Source organism: Suncus etruscus, chromosome 10 (genome assembly GCF_024139225.1).
Source record: "Suncus etruscus isolate mSunEtr1 chromosome 10, mSunEtr1.pri.cur, whole genome shotgun sequence".
In the NCBI taxonomy this organism is placed as follows: domain Eukaryota; kingdom Metazoa; phylum Chordata; class Mammalia; order Eulipotyphla; family Soricidae; genus Suncus; species Suncus etruscus.
This window is the reverse complement of record NC_064857.1, coordinates 48,493,972-48,506,579: the sequence shown is the minus strand read 5'-3', so window position 1 is coordinate 48,506,579 and position 12,608 is coordinate 48,493,972. Positions and strand designations below refer to the sequence as shown.

The 12,608-nt window shown below is 50.2% G+C and overlaps 1 protein-coding gene across 1 annotated transcript in view; it reads left to right on the top strand.

Moving 5' to 3' along the window:
* CACNA1B (calcium voltage-gated channel subunit alpha1 B) overlaps positions 1-12,608 on the top strand; it is a 158,777-nt gene that overhangs the window by 133,448 nt on the left and 12,721 nt on the right. The window contains exons 37-38 of the mRNA XM_049781970.1: positions 4,718-4,845; positions 10,749-10,845. Coding sequence (XP_049637927.1) covers positions 4,718-4,845; positions 10,749-10,845 — 225 coding nt within the window. The remainder of the gene's footprint in view (positions 1-4,717; positions 4,846-10,748; positions 10,846-12,608) is intronic.

Genomic DNA, 12,608 nt, shown 5'->3' with positions numbered 1-12,608 from the left:
GAATCAGAAAAACAAAGGGAAAGAGTCAGTTGGACTGTTCAGTTGATGTGAGAAAAACAATTGTCAAATTTCAACCATTTATTTATTTATTTATTTATTCATTCATATATTATTTAGTTAGTTTTTGGGTCACACCCGGCAGCGCTCAGGGGCTACTTCTGGATCTATGCTCAGAAATCGCTCCTGGCAGGCTCAGGGGACCATATGGGTTGGCAGGATTCTAACCACCATCCTTCTGCATGCAAGGCAAATGCCCTACATCCATGCTATCTCTCCAACTCCTACAACCTCCCTTTTTTAAATTTATTTATTTTTATTTTTTTGGTTTTTGGGTTATACCTGGCAGGCTCAGGGGACCATATGGGATACCGGGATTTGAACCACCCTCCTTCTATATGCAAGGCAAACACCATACCTTCATGCTATCTCTCTGGCCCTTCAACCTCCATTTTTTTTTTTTTGGTTTTTCGGCCACACCCGTTTGATGCTCAGGGGTTACTCCTGGCTTAGCATGTAGAAATTGCCCCTGGCTTGGGGGGACCATATGGGATGCCCGGAGATCGAACCGCAGTCCTGATCCTTGATCCTTGGCTAGCGCTTGCAAGGCAGACACCTTACCTCTAGTGCCACCTCGCCGGTCAACGTCCTTTTTTAAATAAAAACATGCATCAAACTAGAATAGAAAGAAATTCTCTCAATATAGTAAAGGCCATAGATGTAAAAAACCTGCAACTTATCCCATATTAAGGGTAAGAGAGGTAAAATCTTTCTTTAAAATCAGGAACTCTTTTTTTTTTTTTTTGGGTTTTGGGTCACACCTGGCAGCGCTTAGGGGTCACTCCTGGCTCTACACTCAGAAATCGCTCTTGGCAGGCTTGGGGGTCCATATGGGATGCCGGGATTCGAATCACTGTCCTTTTGCATGCAAGTCAAATGCACTACCTCCATGCTATCTCTCTGGCCCCAAGACCAGGAACTCTTGCTGCTTCTATTCAACAGAGTACTGAGAGTCCTAACCAAAAAGCTATTAGTAGGTAAGAAAAAGAAGTTGAAGACCTCTACTTATATATCCCTACATTCAAAGGAATATTCTGTCTTCCTTTTTGCTAATGACATTATATATATAAAACCAGAAAAACCTGCTAGAACCTAATAATGAATTAAGCAACTTACAGGATATCAATTCCACACCCAAAATTAATAACATGCTCTATAATCAGTTATACTTAACACTGAGCACTCTGAAATGGAAAATCAGAAAAACAATTTAATTTTTTAGTGCATCCAATAGAATACAATAATAAACCAAGAATATGAAATTTTTCTATGCTGAAAATCAAACTGTTGGAAGAACTCAAAGAAGGTTTAGTTAAGTATGAAGATAGTCTCTGTTCATGTGTCAGAGATTTAATACTGTACTTGATACATTCCCAGTACTGTATACAGAGACTATAGGTTTCCTTACTGAAGGTTATGGTGGTATTTTATAGAAACAGAAAATCCATTTCTGTGAAACTTCAAGGGATTCTGAATAGCCAACGATATTTGAGGAAAACAGCTATAGGTCCCCTTCTTCCTAAATTAAAACTGTATTTTAAAACTGTTGTAATCTGATAGCATATAGTTAGCCTCTCTACTAACATATTGACCAATGGGGTAGAATAGAACAACTCTTCTCAAAGAACTTTTCTACATTACTATGTAATGTAGAAAAGAGCAAATTCTTAGCAAATACTATTGGTAAGACTGAATATCTATATGGCAGAAGAATGAACTTTACTCTTAACCTTACATCACACACCTGAATTAACTTAAAAAATTCAAAGGCCTAAACATAAGACCTAGAATCACAAATTTCTATAAGAAACATTGGGGGGGGAACTCTATGGCTTTAGCTTTGACAAAAAAATTTTATATTTGGGGGTCAAAGAGATAGCACAAAGATAGGGTGTTTGCCTTGCATGCAGAAGGATGGTGGTTTGAATCCTGGCACCCCATATGGTCCCCCGAGCCTGCCAGGAGCAATTTCTGAGCATAGAGCCAGGATTGAACCCTGAGTGCTGTTGGGTGTGACCCAAAAACCAAAAAAAAATTTATATTTGCCAGAAAATTATAGAAACCATAAAAGAAAATGATTAATTGGATTACATACTTGAAATTAAGGACTTCGACTTTTATGCAACAGAGGACATGATCAACAAAGAGAAAAAGAATGGAATAATGTATTTGCAAGTCTGATACATGATAATGCACTGAAATGAGCGGTTCTCTAAAGAAAAACACATAAATGTCCAATAAGCACACAAAAATATATAAGTCCTCTACACAGTGCAAAACAAAGCCACATGAAGTACCTCTCCACACCCATTTGGATGGCTCTTAGAAAATCAAAACAAAACAGAAGTATACTGTTGGTTTCAGAGAACAGGGAGTAGTGGAAATGCTTATGGACTAGTGGTGGGGGTGTGTGAAATGTGCCAGCACTAGAGAATAGCAAATGGCATCTCCAAAAATTAGAAATAAGTGATAATAGAATCCTGCACTCCTCTTCTGGGTATGTACCCCCAATACTGAAAGGAAGACAAAACAAGTACTTGTGTGTGTGTGTTTTTGAAAATCAAGCCTTAAAGGCAAGCATCCTACACTAGGAGCTAGGATGATACAGCGGTGAGAACGTTTTCCTTGCACACAGCCAGCTTGGGTCTCTGGCATTGCATATGGTCCATTCACCCTGCCTGGGGTGACCCTTGAGCACAGAGTCAAGAGCAAGCCCTGTTGTCACCCAAAAGCAAACACAAGAACCTGAAACACCACCATCACCACAAATAACACTCTACCACTGAAATACACCCTAGTCCTCTATTAAATAGTTGTACCCATGAACACAGCAGCATTATTCTCATCACTGAAATGGTGAAGCAGAACAGAGCACATGACTGATGAGGGATAAACAAGATGGGATGTGAACATACATGAACTATTATCTAGCCTTAAAGTGAGGCAGGGCTGACACTGCCATGTTGTGAATGAACCTCGAGGACATCATGGAAAAGTGAAATTAAGGTGTTCCAAAAAGGCAAATACCACCTATGCAAGGTATCTGACTCATCAAACTTTGGAGACAGAGTTGAAAGGTGGCCACAGGGGTGTGATGGAAGGGGAGTTAGTGCTCACTGGGATGGCACTTCTGTTTGGGAAGACAAGGTCTGTTGATATGGCGCTGCTGAGTGCAGAGCAGCATGGATGCGGTTGCCACTGGCCTGGACACAAATGAATGAATTGGTGAGTTTATGCATAGTTTAGTATAATGACAGATGATATTAAAAACCATCAAAATAAAGATAACAAATATAATCCACTGGGACTGGGAGATAGCACAGCAGTTAGAGTGCATGTCTAGCGTGCAGCCAACCCTGAATTCATTCCCAGCACCACATGGTCCCTAGAGCATGGTGGGAAGCAATGCTAGAACCTCCTGAGGTGAGCAGGATGGACTAGTAGTGTAAAAATCCTTAAATCCTTGGGTGCATGCACTGAAGCTCTGGTGCTGTTAGCTGAGAATTGCCAATGGGTCTCCTGGCCCTCCTGGCACTGCTTGGGAGCCCCAACATATTAATTTAAATTTATTAATTAATCTTATTACATTATTGCTTTAAAATGACCCTGATTAAGCATCAAAAGTTGGAGAGTGTAGAAAACCTCCTGATGCATTCTATGCAGCCATTCTATTTGCTGACATCAAAGCCACACAAGGGGAGAAGCCAGAGAACAATACTGCTGAGGAAGAGACATGTGAGAACCCTGGACTAAGTACCATCAAGCCAGTTTTTATAGGGCTTGATAGGATCTCACGGGCTCATGGATGTGAAGAGTGGCCATCAGGAGCAGGACAGTTTGTAAAATATCATGCAGCTGCCATAGGCTTTTAGCCCTGTGGTGAGTAAGGTCTGGGGTGGAGACCATCGTTGAAAATTACTCTTCATCGGGGCCGGAGAGATAGCATGGAGGTAAGGCGTTTGCCTTTCATGCAGAAGGTCATCAGTTCGAATCCCGGCGTCCCATATGGTCCCCCGTGCCTGCCAGGAGCAATTTCTGAGCCTGGAGCCAGGAATAACCCCTGAGCACTGCCGGGTGTGACCCAAAAAAAAAAAAAAAAAAAAAAAGAAAATTACTCTTCATATAGTTGAAATTTGCTGAGAGTATGACTTCAGTGTCTCACATATGAAAAAGGGTGAGACTGACACAGTGGCTGTGCTCACTCACTAGTAGGCCATTCACAGGGAATATGCAGAGTTGAGACTCACTGAAGAGCACTGCACAGCACACTCAGGTGGTAAGTTGTGTGCTATGTGGACTTTAGTAGGGACAGAGCCTTTTACCAGCTCTAGAGCAGACAACCACTATAGGGAGGAAGAGCTGAGGGACAGCTAGGTGGGCGGAGGCCCGAGGTGGTAGTAGCAGGATGAGGGCAAGTGGTTTCTGGGCAGAACCCTGTGGATAACTTACTGCTGGGAACAGCAGGGGGGCCTGGTGTTGGGGCCATGCAGCCACCTCACTTGTTTGGTGGCTGAGAGCCAGCAGAGGTCTAGCAAGGCTTGCGGCAGGTTCTGTGGTGAGCACCTCCCTGCCCCACCAGGTGAGTGTCCTCATAGGCCTAGCTGGAGGGCGGGAGGGCTGGCTGCCATCTAGGTCACCTGCTCTCCTTCCTGTCCCACAGATGTTGAACCTCTTTGTGGCTGTGATCATGGACAATTTTGAGTACCTCACGCGGGACTCTTCCATCCTAGGGCCTCACCACCTGGACGAGTTCATCCGGGTCTGGGCTGAGTACGACCCGGCTGCGTGGTGAGTGGGTCCCTGTGTTCTGGAGTCCTGGGCATGTATGCTGAGGGCCTGGACAAAGCTCCCAGGAGCACCTGAGGCCTTCGTTGACCCTGGGGTTGACCCTGTTCCCGCACTCCCTACCTCGTCACTCTCAAGTCCTTGTAGACAGACCCCACTCCTTCTCTGGGACTCTGTAGAAGCCTGTTGTCTTCTCACAGGGGTTGTGGGGAACACAGTGGGGAAAAGGTGGTGGGATAGGTACAGTGGGAGAGACAGTGGGACAGGTGCAATTTGATCTTCCTGAGCTCAGAGTGAGTAGGGGGAAAATTGTCGCTGTCGCCTAGTCAGGAGGAATTTGGTTTCCTGCACATCAGTCCTGGGGAGAAGAGCTGAGTTCAGATGTTCCCTGGAAACTTCTGCCCACTATGGTGTTCACTGCCACCACCCGCCAGAGTTTGGGCTGTCTCTGAGTCCATCCTTCATGCACACCTTTTCCTTCTCTCTCTCCTACTCTCCGAACCTCACTCCCTCTTGTCCCTTCCCCTCTATCCCATTCTCCCTTTTCCTTCCTCTCCCACCCTCCTTCTCTCCCTCTGCCTTTCTGATCATCACATGTTCTTTGTGGGCCCATCAGTCAACTCATGTCTCTCACATCAGATCTGAGCCTGTGTGCAGGTGCGAGTGCCAGCTACACATCAGGAGTGAGGGTCGCTGTCACTTCCCATGCTCTGGGATGGGTCTAGGGTGTAGTGAGGTCAGGGCTCCTCTTTAAGGCTTCCAGGCCTGCCACATGACTCTGAGTTCACTCACCCTTGTGGGAAGAGGCCTGGGAACTACAGTGACTTCCTTTGGTAAGGATCCTGCTGTCCAGTGATCCCTGGGATCCTGCTTCTTTGTTCCTATGTTGAGATTTAGTCTGGGGAGCTCAGAAATATTTTTGAACCCCAAAGTCCCAGAGACCTGGTAGCACATTGAATTCCCAGAGGTGGCAGTGTATTTCCTGTCATGCTCTGTATTTCCTGTCGTGCTAGACTTTAGGACTTGGGCAGATTGACTGTTCCCAGGCTCATTCTTGTTGGGCAAAGCAAAGTGACAGAGAGTCAGGATGGAAACCCACTTATGTAACCTTACCCTCGGACTAATTGGATGGACACTTCTGCTTCTGGAAACACTTTTGTTCAGGATTCCACCACAGGGAATTACTTCAGTTATCTGTGGATTACTGCAATTAGCTGCACGGCTGCAATGGCCCAAAGCTGCAAGGGCCAGATGCTGCAAGGCTAGCAGCTGGGTGGGGCCTGGTGCTCTCCCAGGGATGAGAATTTGCAGCTGAGAGGGAGAGGAGAGGAGAGAAGGAGAAACTAAATATACTTGAGAGAGAGAGAGAGAGAGAGAGAGAGAGAGAGAGAGAGAGAGAGAGAGAGAGAGAAAGAGAGAGAGAGAAATTCACTGGCCAGAGGGGATGGGGGGGTCTTGTAGATCTGGGTTTGAGAGAATAGAAAAGGAAGAGTAGATACAAAGAGAGGCAGAATGAAAGAATAAAACCAGTACTTTATTTATTTATTTATTTATTTATTTATTTATTTATTTATTTATTTATTTATTTATTTATTTAGGGTTTTGGGTCACACCCGGCAGCTCTCGGGTTACTCCTACACTTGATCTTAGCCAAAAGGCCGAGAAGCGATAAGGGGTTATTCCTGGCTCTGTGCTCAGAAATCGCCCCTGCCAGGCATGGGGGACCACAAGATGCTGGGATTTGAACCACCGTCCTTCTGCATGCCAGGCAAATGCCCTATCTTCAGACTATCTCTCTGGCTCCAATGCTTTCTTTCTTTCTTTCTTTCTTTCTTTCTTTCTTTCTTTCTTTCTTTCTTTCTTTCTTTCTTTCTTTCTTTCTTCCTTCCTTCCTTCCTTCCTTCCTTCCTTCCTTCCTTCCTTCCTTCCTTCCTTCCTTCCTTCCTTCCTTCCTTCCTTCCTTCCTTCCTTCCTTCCTTCCTTCCTTCCTTCCTTCCTTCCTTCTTTCTTTCTCTCTCTCTTCTTTCTTTCTCTCTTCTTTCTTTCTTTCTTTCTTTTTTTTTCTTTTTTCTTTTTTGTTTTTGTTTTTTTGGTCCACACCCGTTTGATGCTCAGGGGTTACTCCTGGCTAAGTGCTCAGAAATTGCCCCTGGCTTGGGGGGACCATATGGGATGCCGGGGGATCAAACCGCAGTCGCAATCTTTCCTTGGCTAGCGCTTGCAAGACACCTTACCTCTAGCGCCACCTCGATGACCCCATGCTTTATTTCTTGACCCCCATAGACCCTGGCACTGCTATGTCAGTACCCTGGGTAATTTTTTTTTATACCCAGTGTGACAGGGGGGCGAGTCCATGTCCAACTGTCATTACAGAGGGGTTATCCAAGGGATGAATCCAAGTCCAGCTGCTGTTACATGAACAACAGGGAAACTGATACTGTGTAGTGATATTTGGATAACAAGAAAGTCTTTGCGGCAGGGAAGGGGACACTACCAAATCTTTATAAACTGTGGACAGACTTCCCCAGTTAGTCAGAGGCAGGCAGAATTAGGTGACATAGGAAGTGGGCCTGGCTGGACTTATCTTTATGCCTGAAAGACCCTACTATTTCCCAAAGAATTCTAGACCCAGGACTCCTGGAAGGCAAGGCAGTCTGAGATACAGTTTTAAAAGGTGCTTCTGAAAGAGGAAGTGGTGAAATGCGAGCCTCCTCTCAGGGGAGCCCATGAGAGAGGGATAAACCAGCAGTAGCAAGTGACTCAGGTTGGCACCCAGCCCTCTTGCTGGCCGGGCAGTGGACCAGACCACATTGGAACCTCCAGCTTGCTCAGGACAGAGGGGCTGTAAACCTTTTTTTTTTTTTTTTTTGCTCGCCCCCTGACACATGCATGGGTGAAGTGGTCATTATTTCCCAGTTATCAATATCATTAATAACATTGATCATAAATGTAACTAATATGCTGTCTCCATTCAGTAGAGACTTTTTGTTTTTGTTTTTGGACCACATAGCAGTGCTTGGAGCTAACTCCTGACTCCATGCTCAGAGATCACTGCTGGTGGGGCTTAGGGGATTATCTGGGGTACCAGGGATGGAATTTGGGTCGGCTGCATGCGAAGCATGCACCCTCCCCTCTGTCCTCTCTCTGTGGCCCCTCAAGCAGAGACTTTGAACATGCAATAAGTCGTTAACATCTCCCAAGTCTTCATGTGTGCAGGCATGTCTGTATGGGTGTGGTTGCATGATGTGTGCATGAGGACACGTGTGTATTTGCATATGTATGAGAATGCACAAGCATATACATCCTGAACATTGATTTGTGATCTTGTGGTTGTGTGAGTGCATTATATGTGTCACATGAGAGCATGTGTGGTCTGGAACCTGTGTCCTCTGAAGAGGCAAGGCCTTCTGCTGCCACCTTCCCAGGCCTTAGCACTATAGGAGGTCTAAAAGGAGAAAGGAGAGTCCAGTCACATTATCATGAGCACTGCGTGAGTCCTGAGAATCCCAGCCACATTTCTCATGAGTGCTGTGTGAGGCCTGAGAGTCCCAATCACATCTCTCATGAGCACTATATGGGTCCTGAGAATTCCAGTCACATCTGCTTTGAGCACTGTTTGAGGCCTGAGAGTCCAGTCATATCTCCCATGAGCACTGTCTGCTCACTGGTCACAGTGACACAGTACTGAGCACCGGTATGCATGGGACTATGCAGTGCTCTCAGCCACCAATGACAGCAGAATCACGGTGGGGGGCTGGGCAGGCTGAGGAAGGTCACAATACCCTGCCCGGGAACCACATCAGCAACAGATGAGCAAAATTTCTGGGGCTGGTGGGCAGATGGTGTTTTGGGACAGGGAGAGCTGGTGAGGATGTTCTTGGAATGTGCCTGGTATATAAAGGAAGTGGCGTGGTCCTTTATGGATAGGGCCATCTCTGAATCACTGCAGCTCCCACTTTTTATCTGACGGTGCTTAGGGCTTGACAGCAGGAGAGGGAAGGCTAGAAACAGGCTCTGGAGTGGGCAGGCTGGCACTGGTCCTTAGGTTCACTGCCGTCAGCTGTACCTAGGTGACACCAGTGGAGGCTTCCCGGTGGCAGGTGTCAACAGAACCCAGGGCCTTGGCGGTGGGTGAAGGGGCCATGGAACAGGAGCTAGGCTTGCGCTTGGGTCTAGGGATTTGTAGCCGCACCAAAAGGTTCCCTGGGAGTCCTGGGTGTATTCGGAGAGGTGGTCTGAGGCTCAGTCATTCTGGCAGCTAGGGGACAGTGTGGGGAGAGTGAAGTGTGTCCCATGTGTGTAGTGTGGGGACAGGTAGGGTCACGGCAGTCTGGGTGCCCAGCAGGGTGCTGCCCAGAGACCCCACCCCTCACACCCACAGGGCCTCAAAGCCTCATGGCCTCTGACCCAGGCTGGGTGGGCGGGCAGGGCAGGGCTGGCTTGTCCTGCTCTGGTAGCGTAACCTGTGACGTTTCCTTTCCAGTTGCCGGATTCATTATAAGGATATGTACAATTTGTTGCATTGTATTGCGCCACCCGTTGGCTTAGGGAAGAACTGCCCTCGTAGGTTGGCCTATAAGGTTTGCAACTTTAGAGCCTCCATCCCACAAACTCTGCCACAGCACACACTCCTGCCTGGTTTGGGAATGACTCTACCTTACCTCTTTCCGCCTTCCCTTCCTGCCCCGCACTCCCTTGCCCTGGTTGCTTGGGTCCTCCATCTGATACCCCTGACCGCTCCAACTGGCTGGGGACAGGCAGCCATGTGAGGCGGTGCACACAGCCTCCTAGCTGGACCAAAGAATCTGCGGGTTCACCGGCTCTGTCTCAAAGCTCTTGAGGATGGACTGGCAGGCCAAGGGCCAGCAGAGGGGAGTGTGAGCAGTGCCCCCTGCCAGCTGGAAGAGCCCAGAAGCCAGGGGGTCAGAAGACAGGCAGTGGGGCACGGGGCTCACAGGCAGGATCATTCTTGTCCTCTTAACTGAGCCATTCCGCTGAGCCTGGGGGCCTTGGGAGGAAAAGCCAGTCCAGGGGGGCACCTCAGCCTTCCCCTTTGGAAGCCTGCACCCACATTTCTCTGGGTGTCCAGCAACTCCTACGGGCGGCTGTCCTGATGGAGAGCAGAGATCCTGCCAGACAACCTGTGTCCCTCAGGGAGACACAACCCTTGGCCTCCGGACACCTCAGCATCGCGCCTACGCCTTACCTGTGCTTGCCTTACCTTGTCCTTGACAAGCTGTCCAGATACAGGAGTGGCTCCAGGCCACGCCACACCAGCTGCCCCCTCCGTAGTCTCCCACTTCCTGTGCAACCCTGAGTGCCAGCAGCAGCTCTGCCCTGAGCCACCTCCGGTGTCTCTGGCCTAGCACAGACCCTAACGAGTCCGTCCGGAGCTGGTGCTGGAGGCACAGCGGGGAGGCTCCATGATGGCTTTCTGGCTGGTTCTAGACTTGGCTCCACTCCTCTAGCCCCCAAGCTCAGCAGGGAGCACCTTGATGCCAGGAGCCCTGCCCTTGTGCCCTGGTTCTCAGGCTGGCCCCTGCTCACATGGCTCTGCCGGCCCGCTGTGCTGGAACGAGGCCCGCTCCTCCTCCTTGGCCTTTGCTCTGCTTCCTAAACATGCCATCAGAAGGGGCATCAAAGCCGCCAGGATGCTGCCCTCCCTACCCTGCCCTGTGTTCATTAGCTCAGACGCACCCTCCCTGCCCCCACGGGGCCGCAGTGCGGAGGTGAGGAGGGGCCGGAGAGGCCTGTCTGTGGAGAAGCCCCTCATTCACGTACTGGGACCTTGACTGTCGTGGGACGCTGGTTAACGGATCTGTTTTTTTGTCTGCTTCCTCCCCGCCCTTCCTGCCACACCCCTCCCGGGACCCCTGCTCTGCCTCTGCCCTCTGGGCGGGCTCCAGTGGGCGCATCAGTTACAATGACATGTTTGAGATGCTGAAGCACATGTCCCCGCCCCTGGGGCTGGGGAAGAAGTGCCCCGCGCGTGTCGCCTACAAGGTAGACCCCGGCCCTGCACCGCCTCTCGCCTCTGCTTCTCCGTCTCTGGCTGCTGCGCTGCTGCTCGCTCTTCCTTCCCTGCCCACATCCCCCTCAGCTTCCTTTCTGGGTAGAGGGACTGTGGTAGATACTGTAGACACTGTGCCGTGTCTGCTCCGCCCTTGTGTCCCAGGCTGCCCACTCTGGGAGCCCCCAGACGCAGGAAGACCAGGCTGGGGCCTCCCACCTGCTTCTTCGCCCTTCTAAAATGGATAACCTCCTAAGACAGATTGTTTCTGTCTGAGGTCAGGACCTCATTCCTTCCATGTCTCCTCTAAGCCCCATGCCTAGTGTGAATGCATTGGCCAGGCCTGAGTCCCACCCTAGCCCTGGCCCCTGCAGAACCCATTCCAGCTCAGAGAAGACACCCCTGCCCTCTCCAGCACACCTCTCCCAGGAAGAGCATCGCTCTAGGGTCCACAGGTCCCAGCTGGCAAGGACACCCATGGGCATCTGAAAGACCAGATGCCAGGGCTGGCCTCCTGCAGTGACTCAGGATCAAGTGGGCACAGCAGGAGGCGATGAAGGGGGGGACTTTCCCAACTGGACCTAGCCCCCAGCCCCATGCCTGCCCCCACTTGCCTGTTTCTCATCCTTGAGATGGTGTGAAGCTCCTTCCACCTGCCTACCCGCTCCACCCAGGACTCCAGCATACAGCGGGTGAGCCCTGGGGTGCGGCCCAGGCATCAGACATCTCTGCCCCTCCCACCGTCTCCCCTCAAGGAGCCTCTCTGACTTTGGGTTCTAGACCTGATGCCTTTGTAAGCTGAGTCCCTCCCCCAGGTCCGGCGGTGGCGGTGGTGGTGGCAGCGGTGGCAGTGGTGGTGGTGGCGGTGGTGATGGTGGTGGTGTGGTGGTGCTTCTGGTGTCTTCCTCAGTCCTCGCCCCGCCGTGTGCATGCTGTGCCCCCTTGAGGCCCTGCATGAAGGCTGCAGCTTCTCCTGGAGGGAGAGCTCTGTCCACACCAGCACCGGGACAGGGCAGGTAAAGGAGCCCCTGCCCGGCTGTGAGGACTGCCACAGGTATGAGGTCAGAGTGGGCCAGGGGCTGGGCTCGGCCATCTAGGATGGAGGAGCCAGGAGTTGCAGTGGGTTTCGGCCCTCCCCTGGCCTCGTGGGGCCTGGACAGGCAGCAGAAGTCTCTGGTGTAGGTGCCCTGGACTGAGCTCTTCTCTCTTGGGAATCACCTGCTTGCTCCTCTCCCACACCCACCCCTGACCCCCTCAGCTCCTCCAGCAGGTCTCTGCCTCTCCCGCTATGGCCTGTGCTGACCTACATACAGGGCACTGTGCTCTGCATGTGTTCCCTACAGGTGATATGTGAGGCTCTGGACCAGGGGCCCACGTGCTAGTGGGGCTTTGCCAGCATTCTGGGAACTGTGGGACTCCTATTAGCCACCTGCCATGTCCAGCTGAGGTCCAGACTTTGGACCAGGAAGCTGGGACTGAGCTGGGCACAGTGGTTCTCTCCAGAGGAGCTTGGATAACCCATGGTGGGTTTGGCAGAGGATGGCAAGAACCCAGGGAGGGGCCTTGTCCTTTAAGAAGTCAGTGCTGCTGGGAGGGGACAGGGCCATGCCCTGAGACTCTACTTGACCAGGTCTGAGAGCCCTTTGGTCCTTGGGAGTTGCCCTCTCCTAAGATTCCCAAGCTCAGCACTGCATCAGCCATGTCTGGGGACTGTGGTGTTGACAGGCCTGTCTCCAGTCACTGTCTCAGAAAGCTC